The sequence below is a fragment of the Sorex fumeus genome, unplaced genomic scaffold (genome assembly GCF_029834395.1).
Source record: "Sorex fumeus unplaced genomic scaffold, SorFum_2.1 ptg000021l, whole genome shotgun sequence".
Classification (NCBI taxonomy): Eukaryota; Metazoa; Chordata; class Mammalia; order Eulipotyphla; family Soricidae; genus Sorex; species Sorex fumeus.
Window position 1 is genome coordinate 698,732 of NW_026606078.1, and position 23,965 is coordinate 722,696.

Here is a 23,965-nt window from a genome sequence, read left to right on the forward strand (position 1 = left end):
CATCAAAAATTGGAAACAGACTAGCAAATTCTACTGGGAAACTCAAGCTGATCCAAGTAAGTACAATATAAAATAGGTTAAGACAAGACTTTTGAGGGTAGTTTGTGTAGTCCCTAATAACATGGCTGTGCATAAGACTGGAAAAGTTTGTAAACTTATTCAAAGTGTTTTGATGAATTCTCTGGCAGTAGGTGTAGAGTTAATGGCAGAAAAGGAGGCAAGAGAATGGGTCTGAGTAATACTTAAGATGGTGAAACCTATGATGCTTAAGAAAATGAAAATAGACAAAACTGAAGTTTATTTAAAATTTGGAATTGTTAAAATATTGCAAAAAATGCACCCTAAGAATTCCACTTACTCAAAAATTTTAGTCATTTATAACAGTTATGCTTTGGTTCAGGTTTTTTTCCCTTTTATTTTTAGTGAAGCAAACTACCTGTTATTAAAAAGATTAGATGTGAAGGGAGAGAAGAGAGGAATATGTGTTCAAGAGAATACAGACTTGAAAAGCTGTTTTTTCTCTTTTAAATAAGTAAATTTTTCCACCCTAGCAACATCTAGTCTGAGAAAATCTTTTAATGTTATTGCCCTTCATTTTAGGGAGATGAGCTCAGGAAGTAGTCTTGTGGGGATGAGGGGTTGGGGCCACACCTGGTGGTACAAGAGCTTACTCCTGGTTCCTGTGCTAGTAGGGATCTGGCAGTGTTGGATACAGGGGTCCAGTGTGGGTCAGTCACTTGCACAGCAGTGCCTTACTCCTGTGCCATCTCTCTCACCGGAGTATTCTTTATTTTTTTCTTTTGGTTTTTGGGCTACACCTGGTAATGCTCAGGATTTACTTCTGGCTCTGCACTTAGGGATCACTCCTGGTAGGCTCAGGAGACAATATGGAGTGCCAAGGATGGAGTATCTCTCTGCTTCTCACCCCCCCCTCCCCCGAGTATTCTTTATTTCTACAAAAATGTGCTTTATAGTCATGGTTATATATTACCTAAGAAAATTTCGTTTTGCTTCCATAGAGTAGAAATTTCTTAAATAGAAACTCAAACATGGGGCGAGGGAAATGTTGCAGGCAGATAGGCATAGTACCATAGTATACATGTACTTTTGGGAAATAAAATTTTAGAAGATTGTCTAGCCCTGAAGTAGCCCAAAAGCATGAAGACCACATCCCTTTGAAATACAAGTCCTGAGTTTTTTGGAGAGGAGAGACTGAGGCACCACCCAGATATATAAATCTAAGGCCCCATCCCAAGAAGGTTGGGCCCCTCAGAAAAGAATTTACAGAAGAATCTATGAGATTATGAAAAGGCCATTAATAGTGCAAGGCTTCCCTCTGACAAGGCCCAAGTTAACTTTTATGCATGCGAAACTCAAAAAAAAATTTGGAAGAACTTATAAAAGCTTCCAAAAGGCATTTGGGACTTGGTCTTCAAGTCCATGTTTGTATCTTGCTTGCTTGACTCTTATGTCTCTGCTTTTTCCACTCTGGAGAAGCCTGTATTCTTCCTTGAACATGTATATCCTCTCTTTCTTTCCCCTCATATCTAAGTTTCTATAAAAACACAAACAAAAAACAACTATCTTGCTTCACAAAGAAAAAATAAATTCAAACACTGGTGGGAAAATATAGCAAACTGTTGTGGGCCAGTGATCAGTGATGGAACTCAGCAGTAGAATACTTGCTTTACAAAACCAGACTAAAAAAATTATCGTCCTTTAGTTTATACATATATATGTATGTATATACATTTATATATATACACATATATAGATACAATAGATATTTCTATAGATCATACACACTGTTTTTTGCTTGGTTGGGCTCACAACCATGGGTGCTCAAGGCTTACAGTTTTTACTGCAAATTAATTGCCTAGGTAATTAACAGGAAAGAATACAATGTTGAGATTAGGTCTGGCTTTTTTTCCATGACATTCACTAGAATATTAAAAGCTCTATGATCACAGCATAACTGCAGCAGTGGAATGAAATCCCAGTAATACTCCTACTACTTATGATGGGGCTGTATGGTGTTGGAAGTTACCAGGGCCATATCCAGTAATACTGGGTAAGGGTAATCGCAAGACCCAATATTAAATCATGGCCTTGAACAAGCTAGACATGTGCTCTACCACTTGAGCTAGCTTTTTAAGCCCCCCATAGCATAGGTTTTGTAATGAAAAGATGGACCTGACCTTAAGTGAGTCTGGTGTCACATTGTAGTTTACAATAGCAATACAGAAAAATTCTTTTTCTTTGGTGTGAATGGTAAACCTACCAAAAGATTTCCCTTCATGAATACCAGATGGTAAGTTAGATTTTTTTCTGAAAAACTGAAGCTATGTCAAATGGACAAAAAGATTTGTTGACAACTGAAACAATAACTGGCACTTTCTGATAGAAAAAGATAGTTATAGTCCCAAGTTCTGTGAGAGGGATCAAGGCAGACCAGAAATGTGAGAATGTGGGCCTGTTCAAAATAAGATCTACACGGTACCGAATCTTTAAAGTCCTTGTCTCCTTTCCCTTCCTTCACTTCCCACCTCTCCCTCCCCTCCCCCTTCCTTTCCTTCCTTCCTTGTGGGGGCCACACCCATTGATGCTCAGGGGTTATTCCTGGCTCTGCACTCAGGAGTTACTCCTAGTGGTGCTTGGGGGACCATATGGGATACTGGGGATTGAGCCTGGGTCAGCTGCATGCCCAGCAAATGCCCTACCGGCTGTCCTATCACTCCAGCCCTTCATTCTTTCACTCTGAACATTAATGTAAGAGTCTCCAAACAAGTAACCAGGAATGGAAAAACGCTAATCCCAAAAGAAGTCTTCCAGACACTGTGGAACCTATATTTCTATTTCTTTGAAATGATGTCTTTGTATAGCTAATACTTATCACTGTGCTCCATGTAGTCTAGTTTGAAAGCTTCCTTAGGATATTAATGTCTTTCCCCCTCATCAGAAACACTGACAAAGACCCTTCTCTTAGATTTTTGGTAGTGAGTAAAATGAGCAGGCATTTCTCAAGTTCGAATGTTACCAGCTTTTGCCAGAAACACCTAAATGAGCACTGACTCTTTTACATTTTTCCTCTCCAGCCCCCTCCCCCCCACACTAAATCAAAGTGTGTTCTCAAGCTAGAATACTCAGAAGACCAAAAATTATTCCAAGTTACAAGCATTCCTTGCAAATCCAACATGTAGTACTCAGGGGTCACTCCAAGCTGTGCTATGGGGACCATATGTAGTGTGGAGGTACTGGAGTCAGTTGCATGTACAAACACCTCACCCCTTGTCCTGCCTTTCTGGCTTTTCGCCAGTTGCTTACACCAAATATCTAAAGGCTCCACAAAGAAAGGCTGGAATCTAGCTTTTTCACATGTCTGTAGAGTCATCCATATTATTCATAGATTTTTCATTTTTAATTCCAATAACTACCTCTAAAAGCTCCACAAGAAGAGGCTGGCATCTAGCTTTTTTACATGTGTGTTGTCATATTATTTGTAGATTTTTAATTTCTATTCAATAGAATTTCATTGTGTAAATATATCACAGTGCATCTATTCACTCTTTTAATACTGGGTACTTCACTGTCTTAATTTTATATTAATATAATTTCTTTGCTTTCACCAACTATTCTTCCACTTTTTTAGCTTTACTTTTTCTTTTATTTTGCTCACAGATTTTTCAATACCTAATTTCAGATATTAATGTATTTTGAGGGCTGGAGTGATAGCACAGCGGGTAGGGCATTTGCCTTGCACACAGCCAACATGGCCGATCCAATTCCTCCGCCCTCTCAGAGAGCCTGGCAAACTACCAAGAGTATCTCGCCCGCACAGCAAAGCCTGGCAAGTTCCCCGTGGCGTGTCCGTTATGCCAAACACAGTAACAAGTCTCACAATGTTACTGGGCCTGCTCGAGCAAATCGATGAACAATGGGAGGACAGTGACATTGACAATGTATTTTGAAAAGTCCTAACTAGGGATATTTAATTCAGGTGTTGACAGAGAAAGGGATTTGTGTGGCTTACTGAGATTCTCATTCAAGAGTATACTACAGTGTCAGCAAAGTAAAAAACAGTATTCCTGAAAAGTAACTCTATTGTGAGGTGGGAAGAGGCTTCTATACATACATATCTTGCTTCCTTAGTTCATTTTATTATCATCAAACCTCCGGGAGACATCTCATCTCTTCTCAGAAATGTTGCCTTCTTTCTCCAGTCACCTTCAATCTAATAAACTTTCATCTTCAACTTCATTCTCTTGCTAATCCAGGTTCAATACCCAGAACCACATATGGTCCCCTGAGGGCAGCAGGGTGTGGGCCCCAAACAAATCAACTTCATCCTCTTGATGCCCTAAGACCAGTGCTCTGATGTGCTACTGTCAGATAATTCCATCAATGCTGGTGGGTCAGTCTTCCCTTGTACAATGATGCCACTAAGCATGCACGTCCCTGTCCCTTTACCATATAGTTTTTTACCTTACTTTGTTCTAATGCTGGCTCTAATTTCAAGAGTTTTTTTTTAACTGCTTTCACATAAGTTAACTGCCATTACTCCACTGCTTCCCACCCCCAAGCCCCCATATCTCAGTCATGCTGGAAGTATGGGTATTAGATAACTTTGTTCTCCTTGTCTTTACGGTGTTGGAAAGATTATGAAAGAAATTCAGATTTCTGCAGCTGCCGATATAGCCTGAAAAACACAAAGTCCAAGAGCCTCCTTTATATAAATAACAGCGAAAGCTGTCATATTGTAGATAAATTTCTATCATGAAAGATGAAAACTAAATATCCATTAAATAAACTAAGTATCCATTAAACAAGTTGCTACATATTTTTTAATCTGAAAAATAGAGAGTCCTTGAAAATTAAAGACCTGAGAATCCCTAGAAACCTGGAAAATAAATGACTCCATAGTGAGGACAAATAGACAAATAATGTCTATAAGTGACAGGCTGAAACTAGTAAATACAAGTTCAGAAGAACAGAGAAGAGAAGAGAGAAAGTAATAATTTAAGAAAATATCCCCAAATGTAGAATAGTAATTTACAGTTTACATCTTAGCATACTGGCCAAGAACAGGCACGGTCTAAAGCAACCAACAGTAGGGCCAGAGACAGTAAAATGGTTAAGGTGCTTGCTTTTATGCAATCTAATCCATTTAATCCCTGGCACCACACCAGGCACTGAACCAGGAGTAAGGCCCAAGATTCACAGGGTGTGGCCACAATTCAGAAAAAAAAAAAAAAGAAGTAAAGCAAAGAAAGCAATCCACAGTAAAACCAGAGCCCTGAGGACAAAGAATAATTGTAACAGCTGTAACAAAGAAAAAGCAGATGCCACAAAAAGTATGAGAAAAAGTTTTTTTGTTTTTTTATTTTTTCTCTAGAGTGAATGAGACAGTATCTTCAAAAACCTGAATGGAAGTCATTTCTAAATTACATTAAAGTGATGCAAATTACCAATTGAGAGTAACTAAAGCACTGATCTCAGAAAATTTAGCAACAAAATATTTTTTTCATAGGAAGAGTTGAAGGATTTGTTCCATTAGAAAAGAGGAAACAAGCCAAGAAAGAAGATACTAGATCCAATAGCGAAAGTGATCAAGGGGATGTCCAGAACAATGGTTAAGAGATCTAAGGAAGATAGCTATGTACCAACCTGGTAGGAAGACAACCATTCCAGATACTGCAGGTTAGAAACCATGAAGGAAATGAAAAGTTAGGACATAAAGAAAGAAGCAAACTGTAAAAGAAAAGTCATGATGATTCACTGTTTCAGCTTTGCATAGTGTAAAACTTTTCTAACAGAAAACACTTTTAATGTAATTGAAGTTACAAATATATGTTACAACTTATACACCAAAGAAGCATGCTTGTAACTGTGTGGTACATATGGTGGCGGTGGGCTGAATGCTGGGTGTACTACCCATCTTGGCCATGGGCAAGGCAAGTCTTCTACCCACTTTGTTATCTCTGTGGTCCCAAGGCCTATATTCTTATCTCCTATTTAGAGTACTAGAGAATGTCCAATACTGTAAAATCAAGATCTAGAGGTATAATTATGTATAATTATGTTATTCAGAAGTGAGCAAATATCCAAAGAATCACTTTGCTCTTCCTCCGAGTTGAAATACATTCTCAGAGGAAGAACACAAGGAACTATTATTTTCCTTTAAAACTCTTAAGAGAACAAGAACTCCAACTTATAAAAAATTCAACCAGAAAAGGAAAGCCTATGTTATTAAAGTCCGGACTTTTTTTTTTTACCAGCTTTATAACTGCAAAGAAAAAAATTTTATTTGATCTACTTTAGCTGTAAATGAAAATAGTTTGCTCTGCCTACTTTGTATGTTCTGGAGAAAAAAAAACACATTAAGATAGTCTGTGGAACACCACAGAAATATAATCCTGACGGGGAGAGGGGGAGAAGACATAAGGAAAGCCTTACACATTATACAATAACTTCTTTATCTAGTAACCTTTATGATATAGTTAAAAAATTATTTATCAAATGCATCATTTGATTATAAAAAGAGCTTTAGCTGTTTTGTTCTCTTCATTCTGTGAAATGGTTTATATTTAAGTGTTTTCTGCCTGAAAATTCTTTACAGCTCATGAGATCATGTCAATAGAATGGTCTCATTCAATGAAACATTATTGGTCCAAAAGTACAGATCCTTGAGCATCTCCAATTTCCATGTGAAATTTACTTGATGGTAAGCATGAACTGCACTAAAAGCAAAAGCAGACGCTGGGCAACTGTATTTCTGATCTCAGAGGGTAAAAAAAAACAAAAACTAACCTGTCTTGCAACAATGGCGGCTATGCATTTATTTCTGAATCTTTGCAAGCTAACTGAAAACATACCTAGGTAAAATGACATTATGTGTATGGTCATATGGTATAAGTATCAATCACTGCATCCAGGCCAAAATTATAGCTCTCATTTTGGACCATGACCACCTTGGAAAGTAATCACTATTATACATACAATGGTATAAGTTTCAAAAGGCTCTGTTTAATTTAAAATCAAAAAGGCCTACAAAATCAAATTAAGTGTTTTGACAGAATTAAATAGATATCTGTCAATTCTGGAAATGCTTTTTTTTATTATACTATACATGTTGGTTTTCATCTCAAATTATTTACTCATCTTTCAGTACAAGTTCTTCAAATATCCTAAAGAAAATAACAAAACCATCCCACTAATTTTTTAAATACGTAATGAAAATTGTATATTGATCTCACATTATAATTCTTGTATTTTAGCCCATGACCAAACAAATTAAACTTCTTTAAATACAATAGGATACTCGTGACAATTAGAGATAAATGCCTAACACCCATGCAGCAAACGGGTGGTATAGATATGTTCAATAGTTATGCACATTAGAGGTACTTTAAAAATCCCTTTAAAAGGGGAAGAATCCATTTACCTTTTTTTCTTGTGGAGCTGGGGAGTAAATCCCAGGCCTCATACATATAAAGGCATGTGCTCTTCCACTGAGTTATATCCAAGAATCCAAGTGCTGAAAATCCAAATAATAGCTTGTGGATCCCACACAATCCAACTATGATCCAGTTGTGTTTATAGTTGATCAACTCCTATCCTGACTACTCTTTCTTTCCCTTATTATTTATAAAAAGTAGTGTCAGGCCAGAAAAATATCTCAAGTGCCAGGTCCTAAGCTATATTCCCTTACCACATGGTTCTTTCAAGCACTGCTGGGCATAGCCCTAGTGTTTGGTCTCTGTGTAATGCTTGGTTCAAGCATTATATTCTGAGTTAGAGCATCATGCTTGTACCACAGGGCAGTGCATCACCATGAGTGGCCCTGGGTCCTCCCTGAGCACTACTAGATGTGGTCCCTATTTAAAACAAAAGTAGCACTGAACATTCTTCTGGTCTAAGCATGACAAAGATGTGATAGAAAAACACTATCTGATAGAAGAGTTCGCTATGAGAGTGAATGATAAAGAATTAAAAACCAAAGACAGCTGGAAATAACCATACCTTTTCACGAACATTTATACATCTTTTTAATTAGATTAGCTTTACAAGCATCTCGAGAGCTCTTTCATAATGGAAACACCGCTTTTCAAATTACATGACTTTAGTCTATCAGTATAAGAATTCTGGTATTCTTTGCCTGCTGTTGGTAAAGGTCTGTGTCTTACAGCTGGGTAATGTATGGAAGAGAAACAGTATTATGAAGCTTTATCTTTAACCATGTTTTAAATAAATATAGGCCACAAATACCTTCAAATTTTGTTCTAAATAGAATCCAACTTCGACAAGTTCCACTTACATGAAATAAAATTTTAAATGGGTATTAAAGAAATGACTATCCTAAAGTCTTGATTTTTTTTTCATATTGTTCTCCAAGAAATTATGTCAATTTCCACCCCTCCCCCCGCCCCAAACACAAAGACCTCTCTGGCAGGCACGACCCACAGATAGAATCTGAACCTTTGCACAACAGCACAGATAAATGCACAACTGAATGACACATGGGCTCCCAGATTAAAAGGCCACTGCTGTGTGCTTGACAATCAAACAAGCCTCCCATCAATATAACAATTCCTACAAGATTTAAAAATGATAGCTCTTTTAAGTTGTGGCCAACATAGTACAAGTACTGCAGGCCAGATGGCAAAGACAACTTGCACTCCCAGGAGGGCTGGCAGAGGCACTTATTGTAAAGGTGTTATGTTATAGTAGCTAGAACAAAGAGAACAAGTGGAACAAAACTAAACATAGGCAAGTAAAAACAAAAACAAACTATAATTTTCTCCTGCAATTTCTAAGTGAGATCATAATACTGAATATTTAATCTCACCCTAGGTCCACACTGTCAGTTTCACTAAACAATTTTTTTTCATGTTTTACATGAACAATAGCAATCTTTTAATAAAAATTACTGAGCTTTCCATAGAAAAGGACTCTAATTGAATACAAGCTATACAGATGCTAAAACGGTCATAAGTTGAAATATACAGAATAATTTCTGTACTCACATTATTTTGGCGGAGAAGATCAAGAAATGAGATAGAAAACTGAAGTGGGCAAGATCTTACATTTATAATTTATGCGAAATATAGACACCACTGGGCTTTGTAAAGAGCCTAGGAAATGAAGTCTAAAACATCCACCCCAATTCATTTGTTAAATAATAGGAGTCTGGGAGGTCTTGTGTGATATTTCACTATTTTTGTAATATTTCTCTTTTTCTCAAAAGTAAAGAAAAGGAAACCATTAAACATAAAAATAACGTGTTTTGTTTTGTTTTAAACTAAACATTTGTTTTCCAGGATTGATAAAGAGGCCAGCATCACAGTTGAGGAATGCCTCAGCAATGTCTGAGGAGTCACTCACTATATGTATACATGATACAGTTCAGTCTCCTCTAGATGCTATCCAACAGTTCTGATCTGCAGATCAGCTGAACCACAAGAATAGAAAAGAAACATAATAGCAAAATTGTAAGTATAATCAACCTGAAGGGAAAGTCTTAGGAACAGAAAGTTACCTACTTTATCTATAGAATACACCTGAAATGCATTAGAAAGCCCTTATCTTGGGAACTTGATGCTAAAGATAATCTCAAGTTCATTAGTGCCAGTCACTTTAGGTTTTTTTTTTTAATTAACTTATAAGATAAACCTTCTTTATTTTTCTATTTTTTTCTTATAAAATGAGCTAAAAGTTACTGGTAGTAAATGGTGGGTTTACTGTTATGTTCCATTATCAACAATGTCTAAAAAATAAAACAACCAACAGCAGCAATCTTTAAAAGTTCAAATTAGTGTAAGGCAGGACTACAAAAAATCTGATTTTTCAGTTGGTAATTAAAGTGCTCCTTTGCTTATTTTAAGTACAAAGAAAATTAATCATCAGTCACTGGCAACAATCATAAGATGTCTTTTAGGGCAAAATTTAATAGTACGAAGAGGTTTACAAAAATAGATTGATGCTATTTTGGGGGAATAATACTGTAATCTTTTCTCAATTCAGTTTTGATAAATTGTACCTGATGATACAAAAATTACTTCAAATTCAAACCTGACTATATAAAAAAGGGAGAGATGAAATTAACTCAGCTAGATGAAAGATCTGGCAAAGTGTAAGAATGGAAAAAAATTCTACCCTAGGGCACTTATTTCATGTCCAGATGTAAATACCATTTTCAGTTGACAGCTTATTCTTTCCATTAAGCAATCATAGTTTTGGAGTCAATCACGCAGGAAAAAGAAACAGAGTCAAAAATCTTCTTCTTGATGCAACACGTGAAAGTTGTTTGTTTTCTTATTAATACACCAACTGGTCGTCTATTTGTCTTTATCCCACAAGTCAACCAATAGTGTGTCAACAATCGTAGGTGAAGTGATGTTATTGCTGGATCAAATGCTCTACAAGATGTCTTTACTGATTGAATCAGAAGGTTTATTGAGTTCAACCCTCACACCTTTTTCACCTGAAAGGTAAAAAACAAAAAGCAATCATTGATTCAACATGCACTAGAGAGATTCTATTACTGCTTCCTACTTAAGTTCTTAATAGTTTATTAGGGGCTTTGCAAACCATTCATCAGGTGAAAATTTGCATCTCCAACCCGACCCTCAGCAGCTCATCATTTATAGTATTATTGAATACTAAGAATCTGAAGCTAGAAAACATTCAAAGATAAAAACTATTTACTACACAGAGATAATGACTGTCTCGTTTCTTATTTTAAAGGCAGTTTGGTTTATTCTAAAAAGCAATGTTCACTAACACTAAAGACACACCCTGGTCTGATATGCCACAAATAATGACATTAAAAAACAAAAATGCCTGAACATATTTAAAGGTTGACGTGGGGTTATCAATAGCTCATGAAAATACAGCTAATTAATCAGTAATGAGAACACTGAACAGATTTTTAGGAGCTATAAAGTAGGATTTAAAGAAAAGACAGGTATGTGTTCCATTTCATAGAGAACTAAAGCCCTCTACTCTAGGAGATAATCTTTAAGGGGAGGCAGAGGAACTAGCACACTGGAGGATCTTTGGACTTGGTAAAATATGCTGACCTATGGACACCGCTGACAGATAAGGACTTTACAAGTATGTCTGATTTACTAATTCTGGCATTTCAATTATTCTCCCTTGTATTATTTTTCTTTATGGAACATGGAAGACCTGGAGTATTCATCTGTGTTTAAAAGGAAAGAATATTAACTTTCTAAGGGGAGAATTTCTTCGACGTTCTTGAAGGCGTTCCAAGCCGCTCTCTTCCTCCTGCGCAGCTCGGGTGCCAGGTCATTTGTCATGTTGACCTCTCGACCTAGGTACACATAGCTGTTGCATTCGGAGATGGTCGTTCCATTGAGAGCGAATGGGGCGTCAGGAATGAGGCTGTTTCTCATAAACATTGTCTTCGTAAGATTCAGCTGTAGTCCTACCTTTCCACACTCACGGTCAAAGTCGGCCAGCATTTGTGCCGCTTGGCTGATGTTTGGTGTTATTAAAACAATGTCATCAGCAAAGCGGAGGTGGTGTAGTTGCCGACCATCTATCTTCACTCCCATTCCTTCCCATTCCAGTCGTCGCATGATGTTCTTGAGGGTGGCACTGAAGAGTTTTCATGAAATGGTATCACCCTGCTGCACCCCTCTCTTGACATCAACGATCACTTCTTTGTAGAATGGTGAGATCCTGGTAGTGAATCCGCAATACAGCTCACGGAGGATCCTGATGTATTGGGCTTGAATGCCCTGATTGGCTAGGGCTTCAATGACTGCTTCCGTCTCAACAGAATCAAAGGCCTTCTTTAAATCAATGAACGTTAAACAGAGTGGCATCTTGAACTCCCGAGAAACCTCAATGAGCTTGGTTATTGTGTGGATATGGTCGATGGTGCTGAATCCTTTGCGGAACCCAGCTTGCTCACATGGTTGTCCTTCATCTAGTGTTCTGCCAATCCTATTTAGGATGACTCGAGTGAACAACTTGTAGATGACAGACAATAGGCAGATCGGGCGATAGTTGCCAATGTCATGGATGTCTCCCTTCTTGAACAGTAGTACGGTCCTGCTGGTTTTCCATTGGGACAGAACCTTGCATTCAGACAGGTAGCGTGTGAAGAGCCGAGCCAGTGTATTGATGAGTACTGACGGCAGGTTCTTCAGGTGTTCAGGTCTGACCTTGTCTGGGCCAGGTGGTATTTGTTTCTTTACCGACGAAATGGCGTGTCGGATTTCAGAAGGGAGAACGTTGGGAACGACATATCCATCCTGTGGAATTTGGTATTTCGGCAAGTGGACATGGCTATCGAAGAGATTTGAGTAGAAGTCATGGATAATCTTCTCCACTGCCGTTCTGGAGGATGTGATGATGGATCCATCAGGACGTCGGAGGGCAGTCATCTTGGTCTTATAGTTGGCGAAGGACAGGCGGGCGCTACGAATACTTTTCCCGGCTTCTGCCGCATCTATCAGTACTTCTGCTCTTCTCTCTTTGAGGTCTTCCTTGATCGCATCTCTGCACTGCTTTGCGAGCTCGGACGTTAGCTTGCGGTTGACTGAGGCATGCGCCAAACCACGCTGGCGAATTAGCTCAAGAGTTTTTGAAGATAGGCAATTTTTTGTGGCTATCTCTCTCTTGGTGTTCCTCGCACATTCATGGAGGTGCTGAACCAGTCGATCGTATTCCTCGTCAATGTTGTCAACAATGGCATCTTCCCATGTTGCCGCAATAGTAGCAAAGAGTTCCCAGTTGGTGGTCATTCTGGGTGTTCTCTTTTTGAACTTTGCAGCCCTTTCTCCCCGCTCTGTGAAGTAGAATTTTGCACGAAGGAGACGGTGGTCCGATCCTGCTCGAAATTTTGGGACAACAGCGACATCGGTCAGGCAAAACCGTCGATTGAATATGATGTGGTCTATTTCGTTGTGGAATCGTCCACCGGGAGACTCCCATGTCCATCGTTTAGATTCTGCCTTCTGGAACTGTGAGTTACCATGAATGGTCTTGGTCGACATGATGAACTCAGACAGTCTCTCACCCTGTTCGTTCCATTCTAGGCCATGGGTCCCGATGTGAAGTTCTTCAGCTGATCTTCTCGGTCCTATTTTGACATTAAAATCACCCACAATGATCTTGTAGAAGGTGTGGTCTTCTTTATAGAACTTCTCTAGCTCCATGTAGAACTTCTCGATTTCTCTTTCATCATAATGAGATGTTGGTGCGTAGACAACGAAGATAGAAACTGCAGGCAGTGAGCCACATCTATTCAAATGTAAACGTCCGATTCCGGTTGTTAGGCATTCGAATGAATCAATGCTCTTGGCCAAGTTTGTGTTGACAAGGACACCGATGCCTCCAACACCTCTTTTATCGCATGTTCCGAGGAATAATTCTTCTCCAGTGTCGAAAACGGCATGGTGAGATTCGTGCCTTCTTGTCTCGGTCAGACCAATGATGTCATACTTGATCATTCGCGCTTGTACCATCAGGTCCTCGATGGATGCATCTGATGCTAGCGTACGTGCATTGAAAGTACAGACGATCATTTTTGTCTTCCTTCATTGTAGCAGCCTACGTCGGCCTTGAGATTTTGTCGGCCTCTCCTTTCTCATCCTTCTCAGTGCCGCCATGTCGGTGAAGCCTTCAGAGTCAGGTGAATGAGACCAGTTGTAGTTACTGGTTTTGACATATCGAATACACAGCGGATAGCTTTGCCAGGCTCTTCCGTGCCGGCGGAATACTCTCGGTAGCTTGCCAGTCTTTCCGAGAGGGATAGAGGCTTTTGGGGCGACCTCTAATCACCCTTGTAGGTGTTACCATATTTGAACCCTATCAAATATGGTACGACAATTCCGGAAGATGGGTATTTAGTGTCTTATGATGCGCAAGCGGCCACACGGGTCCGGAAAGCGTCCTGGAGTGTGGCAACAGCTGGGTAGTGGAAGTAGTGGAACACCTTCAAGAACGTCGAAGAAATAGCTAAGAGGACGAAGAACCTCCGGCTCTGGGCACTTCTCTTTGATTCCACTGTTCTTCCTGCATTAACATATGCCTCAGAGACCTGGGCCCTATGCAAACAAGATGAGAACGCTATTCAGGTCTCCCAAAGAAGAATAGAAAGAGCTATGCTTGGGATATCACGTTTCACTCAAATGAGAGAAAGAATCCGGAGTTCTGACATCCGTCGACGATCAAGAATCAGGGACGCTGTCTCATTTGCCAAGGTGTCGAAAATCAGATGGGCTGGTCACGTAATGAGATTTAAAGACGACCGCTGGACTAGAGCTGTTACTGATTGGATTCCACGGGATGTCAAAAGACCGCGTGGCCGCCCACCTTCCAGATGGTCAGACTTCTTCATCAAGATCATGAACGATCGATTTGAGGCCCTTCATGTTCCCGGAGCGAACAGATGCCATTGGGCTACACTAGCACGCGACAGGGACAAATGGAGACGTTACTGGCGCCCGCTCGAGCAAATCAACGACTAACGGGAAGTTAAGTGATTAAGTGATTAAGGGGAGAATAAGAGGAAGCCAGGTGGTAGTTACAGGTTCAGCAACCTGTGATTAAAAAGGTGAATCACAGGAAAATTCGACTTGCATATAATACTTTCCCTAGACTTCCTTATTTCAGACCTTCTTAATCTTTGGCTTATTTCATTCATTAAAGATAACTACGAAGAAGACTTAAGAGAAATTCTCTTAAGGGAACTAAGGAACTGAATAAAAACAAGGAGCAAGTCTTCAGAACATTAATAAAGACAGTGTTTGTGCTCACAAGCACCCCTGACTGTGGGGCTTTTTCCTTCCAGTATACCCTGACCCCCCAAAATATTTACCTGTTAGATATTTTACTTTAGCTCGTGCTCTCTCATCTGCATCAAAATACCAAACAGTTATTGCGTACCTAAAAGAAAATTTAGAATAGGATAAGAATGATCACATTGGGGGTGGGGTAGGGTGGGGGAGGGAGAAGTGGTATGCTGTTGCAATGATCTATTAAAACTTGTAATACCAAAATAATGCCTACATTGGAATGATATCAGAGGACAAATGAGTGCAGTTAACAAACCACTCACCTAGTAACTTCAATGATCAATCAAGAGTATAGCAGAGAACAGGTGTGGGTAAAATTGATGTCTCAAAGCTAATGTGTTCTTATGATTTTCTTAATGCCTATTTAACACCACTTGCAAACTCATAGCAGAACAGACAAAGTCAATAAGAAGGTGGAAAGAAAAGCTGTTCCAGAAAAAGCAGACTGTCAATATTGCATAAATACTAAAGAAGAGAAGAGAGACAGAAAAGGATTTGATGTCAGGGATCTTCAGTGAAAAAGAGGGTTAACATCTGAACAGCTACTGAGGACATCACTGTTAATAGATGTTTACCATTTTATAACCAGGTATCGTGAAGAAAGAATTAAAATCTGTGACATTTAAACTTTAGCTAAATGTGATTATTCTGAAAATTCCACTTATTTTGATATTTTATTCCACAAATAAATGACATCTTTGTTTTATTAATAACTACAAAGCAGTTTAATGGGAAAAACCATACATACACTGTAGGAAGTAAGAAGCACACCACAGAAGATTCCTTAGTAGAACACAGCAATTAGTTAAAATATCATTAAGATTCTGGACAGTGTTCATGGGAGGAAAGCAAAACTGATCAAATGAAGAGAACTAAATCATGCAACCTGTGTGTGTGTGGGGGGGGGGAGGGCGCATATCCAGCAGTGCTCATAGCCTACTGCTGGATCTGTGCTCATGCATCACTTCTGGTATGTGCACATGAGATCATATGAGGTGCTATTCACCCCACTCCACCAAAGTCATGGATCCAGGATGTAGCTTTAGGTACAATTGGAGAACTCTTTCTGTTTTGTTTATTAAAAGAAATAGGTTTCTCTTAGAATGGGGGGCTATTTGGTGATTTTTTTTTTCCTGAAAAAGGAAAGGAGACTAAATCAATTTGGGAACTTCTGCCCTTTTCAGTTAAGCTTTTAGTTACTTAGATATCAGAGCTCTATCATACGACAATGGTGAGGAAAGTGGTGACTCTGGAGGACAGGAAGAAGGTCAAGTGCTATGAATGAAATCTTATCAATATTGTAAACCACAGTGCCTAAAAGGAAAAAAAAAAGTTGTCTGCCATAGAGGCAGACTGGGAGGTGGAAGGGAAACTAGAGAATTGGTACTGGAATATTGTATATATGAAACTCAATCATTAATCTTGCCATGTGCTCCCAGAGCTTTACTCATTACTTATTATTCTTTTATTATTCTTTTTTTGGGGGGAGGAGGGTTGTTGGGAGGGACCACACCTGGCTCTGTGCTCAGCACACTACCAGCAGGGTTGGCTGTGTACACAGCAAATGCCCTACCCACTATACTATCTCTCTGGCCCCGCTTCTGGTGAGGCCCCGCTTCTGCATTTATTCAAGCCCCCTCTTCACTGTGACACCTCACACATCTTTTCTAATTTATCACTTTCTCCCTCTTTCATACTCCTATAGCACATTACGGTCACAGTCCTCCTGCTGTTCATCGATTTGCTCAAGCGGGCCCAGTAATGTCTCCATCATGAGACTTGTTGTTACTGTGTTTGGCATATATTGAATATGTCACAGGTAGCTTGCCAAGCTCTGCCACGCGGGCGAGATGCTCTCGGTAGCTTGCCGGGCTCTCCGAGAGAGGCGGAGGAATCGAACCCGGCCGGGCCAGGCCAGCTGTGCGCAAGGCAAACGCCCTACCACTATGCTATTGCTCCAGCCCTATACTGTGCTCTGCTATACTCTGTACCCTATGAACCTATAGCACATATTCTACACACACTCTACACAATCATTTGGCATTTAAAAAAATGTGTTATCACTCCATTAAAAAAGGGTACAAGCAGACCATTCTCAATATTCCATAAAAAAGGCTTGTGATGTTATTTTTCAATCAGAAAATATTTCTCTTAATAGGCTGGAGCGATAGCACAGCGGTAGGGCGTTCGCCTTACAAGCGGCCAACATGGCCGACCCGAGTTCGATTCCTCCGCCCCTCTCGGAGAGCCCGGCAAGCTACCGAGAGTATTCGATACGCCAGACACAGTAACAACAAAGTCTCCAATGGAGACGTTACTGGGCCCGCTCGAGCAAATCGACGAACAACGGGAGGACCTTTACCTTTACCTTTACCTTTATTTAGATTCATTACTATTGTTCCTATTGCTTCGTTGTTGCTTCTACAATGCAGGAGATGAAACCCAGGCCCCTACACATGCAGGGTATCAAGCCACATCCCCGGCCCCTTATTACTTTTTAAATAAAACTTTAATGATTTGAAATCAGGAAAATTCTTAAAGAAGTATCAGGGGCAGAGATGGGTATTGCTAGCCAGCAGATAAATAGTGATCCTTCTTTTGGTTTCCAATCATGGCTTGTGATCTCTAGCTACAAAACTGCTCAGCTTGCTACCCACTCTGTGACTTAGTCTGTAGGTAATATTAGCTCAGAAGGAAAGAAAAAAGGGAGAGGTTAAAAAAAAAAAGCTTTTAGAATTCGAATACCATCAAAGGTTTACTCACCTCTAACATCACTACTGAATGCTGACTTGTCTCAAGTGCAAGCAAGGGTATGCCACTTCTCACTAGATCTAACCAACTAAGTGCTAGGAGTTCCCCATTACAACATTCAAACTCTATATATAGTAAAAAATGGATATTTACAAGTTGTACTGATTTTTACAAATATTTGTTTTGGTTTGGGGCCACACCTGGTGATGTTCAGGGGCTACTCCCAGTCTGTGTTCAGGGGTCATGGCAATGTCTATAATATCCACTGTAATAGTCTTTTGCTGTACCCTGAACTTTCAATTTATTTATTACTGTTAGTCATTTAATTTATTTATTTTGGCCCCCACCAGCAATGTTCAGGGATTACTCCTAGCTCTGTACTCAGGAATTACTCCTGATAGTGCTCAGGGAACATATGGGATGCTAGGGATCAAACCCAGGTCAGATGAGGGCAAGGTGAGCACCCCACCCTCTATGCTATCTCTTGAACCTGGTCATTATTTTAACAGTCTCAACATATTCTCTGATATTTGGTTATAGCAAAAAAGAAAAATAACAATAGGCGGGAGGCTGTGAGTCTGACATTGGTGCGTGGCATGTGGCACTGCCGCCACTCACTGCGAGGCTGTGGGCCTGAGCGCCACCCCGAAGGAACCTTCTAGAAAGCCAGGGCTGGGTCACTGCCCACTGTCTGCAGCTCTTAGTTGCTCAGAGTCGAGCCCCGCAGCCTGGCGTGGCCCCTGCTCTTACCCACTGCCCTCCGCTGCCTGCCCCGCAACCCTGCTGCCGCTTGCTGAGACAACTCCCTCCTTCTGCCCCGGGTAAGGGTTTCCTGAGCCTCTGGCTGGAGTCGGGCATCTCCATGATGATGTCATGGTTTGTTTGGGGGCTGCACCTGCCCTGTGCTCAGGGAGCCCCATGGTGTCAAGGAACCTGTGGCTTCTCCATACGAAAGTTCCTCTCAGCTCTCTGGAGACCTGAGAGGGGGAACTGGGGGGAAACAACTGCAGGGGGTGCGGGGGAGGGGGAGAGGAGGAGGGAGGTGAGCACGTGGCTGGAGCGACAACACAGTGGGGAGGGCGTTTGCTTTGCATACGGCCGACCTGGGTTTGATTCCCAGCATCCCATATGGTCCCCGAGCACCGCCAATAGTGATTTCTGAGTGCAAAGCCAGGAGTGACCCCTGAACATTGCTGGGTGTGACCCCAAAAGCAAAAACAAAACAAACAAACAAAAAAGCAACTGGGGGTAACAGTTGGGGGAACAGTTGTCCAGGCAACAACTCAGGGGAATAGCTGTTGGGGGCAGCTGGGGGAAGAGCTATCTGGGAGAGCGGTGAGGGGCAGCTCTCTGGGGCAGCTGTCCGTGGGGACGGCTGTCCGGGCCTCCATCTGGCATGGCTCCTGGTAACTCTCCTTGGGGAGCTCTGCCGTGGCCCCTGCAGCTGGTACTATGCTTGGCTTCTCCCTACAGCCCCCACAGGGATGTGGGGCTTCGGTAAGTTTCCCCGCTGTGACTGTGGGGCTCCTGGTTCTGGTCGGGGAGCATACGCGTGGCAGCCACAGGCCCATGGCATCTTCAGCTGCACATGTGCTCACGTGTCCACATGCATACGCACATGTGCCCACATTAGCCAAGGGGAGGGTCAGGGCCATTTGGCTGAAGGTCCAGCAGCCTGTTACTCTGACCAGATGTGTTCTTGGTGGCCGGGCCTGGGAGACAGTCTCAAGTTCAGAAGGCCAGGTAATAAAAGGAGTGTGTCTGCAGGCCAGAGGCCCAGTTTGGACAAGAGACATTTCCATAGTTACTCCTTTTACTTCAAACTTTTTTTGTTTGGGAGCCACACCTGGCGGTTCTCCCTCAGGAGTTATTCCTGCAGTGCTTGGGGGACCATCCGGTATGCCAGGGAGGGAACCCAGGTCAGCGGCGTGTGAGGCAAGCGTGTGACTGGCCGTCCTATCTCCAGCCCCCTTTCTTTTTTTTTTTTTTTTTGGCTTTTTGGGTCACACCCGGCGATGCACAGGGGTTATTCCTGGCTCTGCACTTAGGAATCACCCCTGGCGGTGCTCAGGGGACCATATGGGATGCTGGGAACCGAACCCGGGTCGGCCGCATGCAAGGCAAATGCCCTATCCGCTGTGCTATCACTCCAGCCCCTCTCCAGCCCCCTTTCCTTTGAACTTTTGACACTTAGTATTCCACTTAGTGGGCAAATGTAAAATTTTTTGGTGGGGGCAGGCACATCTGGTGGTGCTCAGGGCTTCCTCTTGGCTCGAGCCCAGGGGTCAGTACTGGCAGGGGCTATAAGGTGTGCCAGGGATCCAACCTGGGTTGGCTGCTTATAAACCTTACCCGCCGAACTATCGTACCAGCCTTTGGAAATGTAAAAATTTTGAAGAGCTTGGGCACTCAAGAAAGCAACCTTCTATCCTAAGGGATCTGGTCTGTATAGGGCGTTTGCCTTGCACGCGGCCGACAGGAGTTCGATTCCTCCGCCCCCTCTCGGAGAGCCCGGCAAGCTATCCAGAGTATCTTGCCTGCACGACAAAGCCTGGCAAGCTACCTGTGATGTATCTGATATGCCAAACACAGTAACAAGTCTCATGATGGAGACGTTACTGGGCCCGCTTGAGCAAATCGATGAACAACGGGAGGACAGTGCTCAGTGCTAATAATAATTGGGGGTGTGGCTGATTCTGTAGTGTTCAGGGGACCATACTGAACTGGGGACTTAATCAATTGGCTGCAAGCAAGGTAAGAGCCTTAACCTCTGTACTCTCTCTGCCACCCTTATTTTTTAATAAATAATTTATTACATATAATAAATAGGCTTATGATACTACACCCTTTAGACAATGTTGAGAACATAAAATATAATGTACAAAGAATATGACTTAAAGATACTTATTATTAAGACCGAAGTCTTATTTTTCTAACATTTGTTCTTACATATAACATTTTTTTCTATTTTCTTTTTCTTATTCATTTTTCTCTTCATTTCTACTGTGGTTACCTCAAATTTCTACTCTTTTTCTACACCATCCCTCTCTCTTTTCCCCCCACCTTACCTTCTAAAAATATGTCCTTCTCTTCTCTACATAACCATTCTATCCCCCAACCTATTTTCCCCTCACAAAATCAGAACAAATAGTAATTAAGAGATTCACAAAACAAGATGATGGGGTTAGAAAGATGAGAGGGTATCTACTTCCACTTCTTATCCAAACAATAAATGGCTATACAAAGAAAGTCACAACATTTCGTACTGACTGAAAATAAATCTGAAAATTATTCAAATTAAATCTATTATAAATGAAGCATTACAAGACAAAGGAATCTGAAGAACAAGATAGCTTTAAATTCATTAAAAAGCCTTCAAGTTTATCTATGTATCCCCTCCTATTCTACCAAACCAATTTTTTCTTAAAAGGAATATTACCTTGTAGCATATGCTGGTTGTACTTCGTGAGGGTTTCGTCGGTCAGACCAGAAAAACAGCAGTCTATCAAATTTGGGTTCAATGTCAGCAAACTGGGCCTTGCCTTCTGGAAAAATTCGAAGTATACCTCCACTTACCTATGAAAAGAGCCAAATATATAATAGTATAAGAAACTAGAATGCTAAATTAAGTATTGGGATTGGGGACCTAGAGGGAAATCTTTATTATGACCAAAAATTCTTAACTGTGCTACTTACAAATATTTCTGAATATAAAGATATAAAATGAGTTGAGACTCTTTTGTACATCCACAATACATAGAAAACTACACTTATAAGGGATTTCTGTGAATACCTAACAAAACAAATATCAAAATTTAAAAGTTGTAAGATGTATACTTACATCTTAAGATATAGCATGCATTTTTCTGTGTACACTAATGGTTTAACCCACACTTAAAATGGATGGTTTTAAATCACTCTGAATTGAAATGTTTATTTTATTTTCTAGGGGGAAGAAGCACCCCAGTGAGCTTAGGGTCATTCTGGCACTGGTAGGGTAGTTTATTTTATTTTAAAGTTGTTAATAGGATGTTAAAACAATTAACAGGATAGTCAAAATTCAATACATCAATAAGGAGGTATTATCCTTAAAGCCACTGCCACTACCACCACCAATTACCATCAGGGCCTATATTAAAAACAACTCATCCCCCTCTTCCCTGCCATTATCATCACCATGATGGTCACTATTAGAAGCTGTAGTTCTCGCCTCTCCATCCAGAGTGCACTGGACACACTAATCATAACTTGCTCATAAACTGGATAACTTCCATAAAGGATTGCACACACGCGCACATGCACACACGCACGCACACACACACACATACACACACAATACCCTTCCTTTTCGGAGATTAGACTAAGCTATTCATTACAGGTAAAGGTAAAGGTAAAGGTCCTCCCGTTGATCGTCGATTTGCTGGAACGGGCCCAGTAACGTCTCCATTGGAGACTTTGTTGTTACTGTGTTTGGCATTTCGATATTCATTACAATCCTGACTATATGCACTCTCTGCAGTTCCCAGGTCTGTGGTGGGTGGGCCGTGGGTACAAAGTAGAGAATAATGTAGACAGTTCTTGTCCTCATGATATTCATAATGTGGGGGGAATTAAAAAAGGTAAAGGTAAAGGCCCTCCCGTTGATCGTCGATTTGCTCGAGCGGGCCCAGTAACGTCTCCATTGGAGACTTTGTTGTTACTGTGTCTGGCATATCGAATACTCTCGGTAGCTTGCTGGGCTCTCCGAGAGGGGCGGAGGAATCGAACTCGGGTCGGCCATGTTGGCCGCTTGTAAGGTGAACGCCCTACCCGCTGTGCTATCGCTCCAGCCCCGGGGGGAATTAAGGCAAAGTGAAACATACCTGAGTGGCCCTTAATGCTTAAAAAATGAAATTCCTTAGCACACAGACTCTTAAACTGTGCTACTACTGAGCTTCATCTCTGGTCACCTAGAGAAGCTGTTTAATTCAAGCAACTTGGTGTCCTAGCCTGACTTCCAGGATTTTAGAATGGTTCAGAGAGATTACTAAAATACACCATGTAAACATCTCAAGAACCTCTGACCAGTGTTTTCCCAAAGCCTCCAGGGTTGCAGGAAGTATCCTATGAGTGGATTAGTAGCCTCAGGTACAAATGGGGAACTCTTTCAGATGGCTTAAAGAAGGTATTATTTTGAGGCTGGAAAGAGAACTCAGCAGCAACACACACTTGCAGCATGAGGCCTTGGCTTGATACCCTCAAAGTCTTCTATACTTCAAGTACTGCCAGATATGGTCCAAAAAAATTAAAAGGTAGGATGTGGCACTAAGTTTTTATTCTCCAAAAATGAAGTGGGTCAAATAAGTTTGGAATTTCTGCTGTAGACTGTGACTAATCACTTTTCTTTTCTTTTTTGGATCACACCTGGCACTGTTCAGCAATTATTCTTGGGGGTGTTCTGGGGGACTATATGTGGTACTGGGGATTGAACCGGGTTTGGCTGAGTAAAAGGAAAGCTCCTTAACCGCTGTACATGGTCTTAAGTCCAAACATGTCTTTTTATTTCTTCTGTACCAGTCCTTTTGGCTGGAATCATTAGGAATATCACAAGTGATCTACTAAGAAAGATTTTAAAAAGCAATGGTTGAAGTTTCCTTCTTCCTTTGGGAAACCTCTACTGATCTCTAAATTAGGTTACTCTCCTTACAAGCTCCTATATCTATCCTGCACTGAGCAGAACCTACTGTAACTGTCAATCTACTAATCTATAGATCAGCTGACTCTACTGAATCAGAGACTATTTCTATTTTTGTGGTGTCTCCACAGTACCCAAGAATAATGTTTTGTAAACTGCTATTCAGTGAAATCTTGAAATTAACTTTTTTAGTTCTACACATAAAACTACAAACTTTTCTGCTTATGTGTAATATATAACATATAAACCCTGGCTGGGCAGATCAGTCTAGAAAAAGCCTGACAAAATACAGAAATTAGGACAAGAAAATGTATTTCCAGTTTTCTAAATATTCACAAAACCTGAAAAAAAAAGTCCAGTTTTAAATTGGGGGGGGGACCAAGTAAAGGGTGTTTGGAAGACCCGCCTGGGATGGGAGATGTGTGCTGAAAGTAGACTATAGACCGAACAGGATGGCCACTCTATACCTCTATTGCAAGCCACAACACCCAAAAGGAGAGAGAGAACAAAAGGGAATGCTCTGCCACAGAGGCAGGTGCGGGGGGGTGGGGGTGGGGGGTAAGGGACTGGAGGTGGGTGGGAGGGATATTGGGATCATTGGTGGTGGAGAATGGGCACTGGTGGAGGGATGGGTACTCGATCATTGTGTGACTGGAACGCAAGCATGAAAGTTTATAACTCTGTAATTGTACCTCACGGTGATTCATTAATA

At 41.0% G+C, this 23,965-nt stretch overlaps 1 protein-coding gene across 2 annotated transcripts in view; it reads right to left on the bottom strand.

Annotated features, from left to right (window-relative positions):
• Nucleotides 1-9,924: 9,924 nt before the first annotated feature.
• The window catches only part of EGLN1 (egl-9 family hypoxia inducible factor 1), a 71,238-nt gene continuing 57,197 nt past the window's right edge, over nt 9,925-23,965 (bottom strand). The window contains exons 3-5 of one of the 2 annotated variants that reach the window (XM_056113637.1): nt 21,019-21,155; nt 14,852-14,919; nt 9,925-10,480 (exon numbers count right to left, since the gene is read on the bottom strand). In XM_056113637.1, the coding sequence (XP_055969612.1) occupies nt 10,416-10,480; nt 14,852-14,919; nt 21,019-21,155 (270 nt within the window). In that variant the 3' untranslated portion in view covers nt 9,925-10,415. The remainder of the gene's footprint in view (nt 10,481-14,851; nt 14,920-21,018; nt 21,156-23,965) is intronic. The other variant, XM_056113638.1, reaches the window with a different exon arrangement.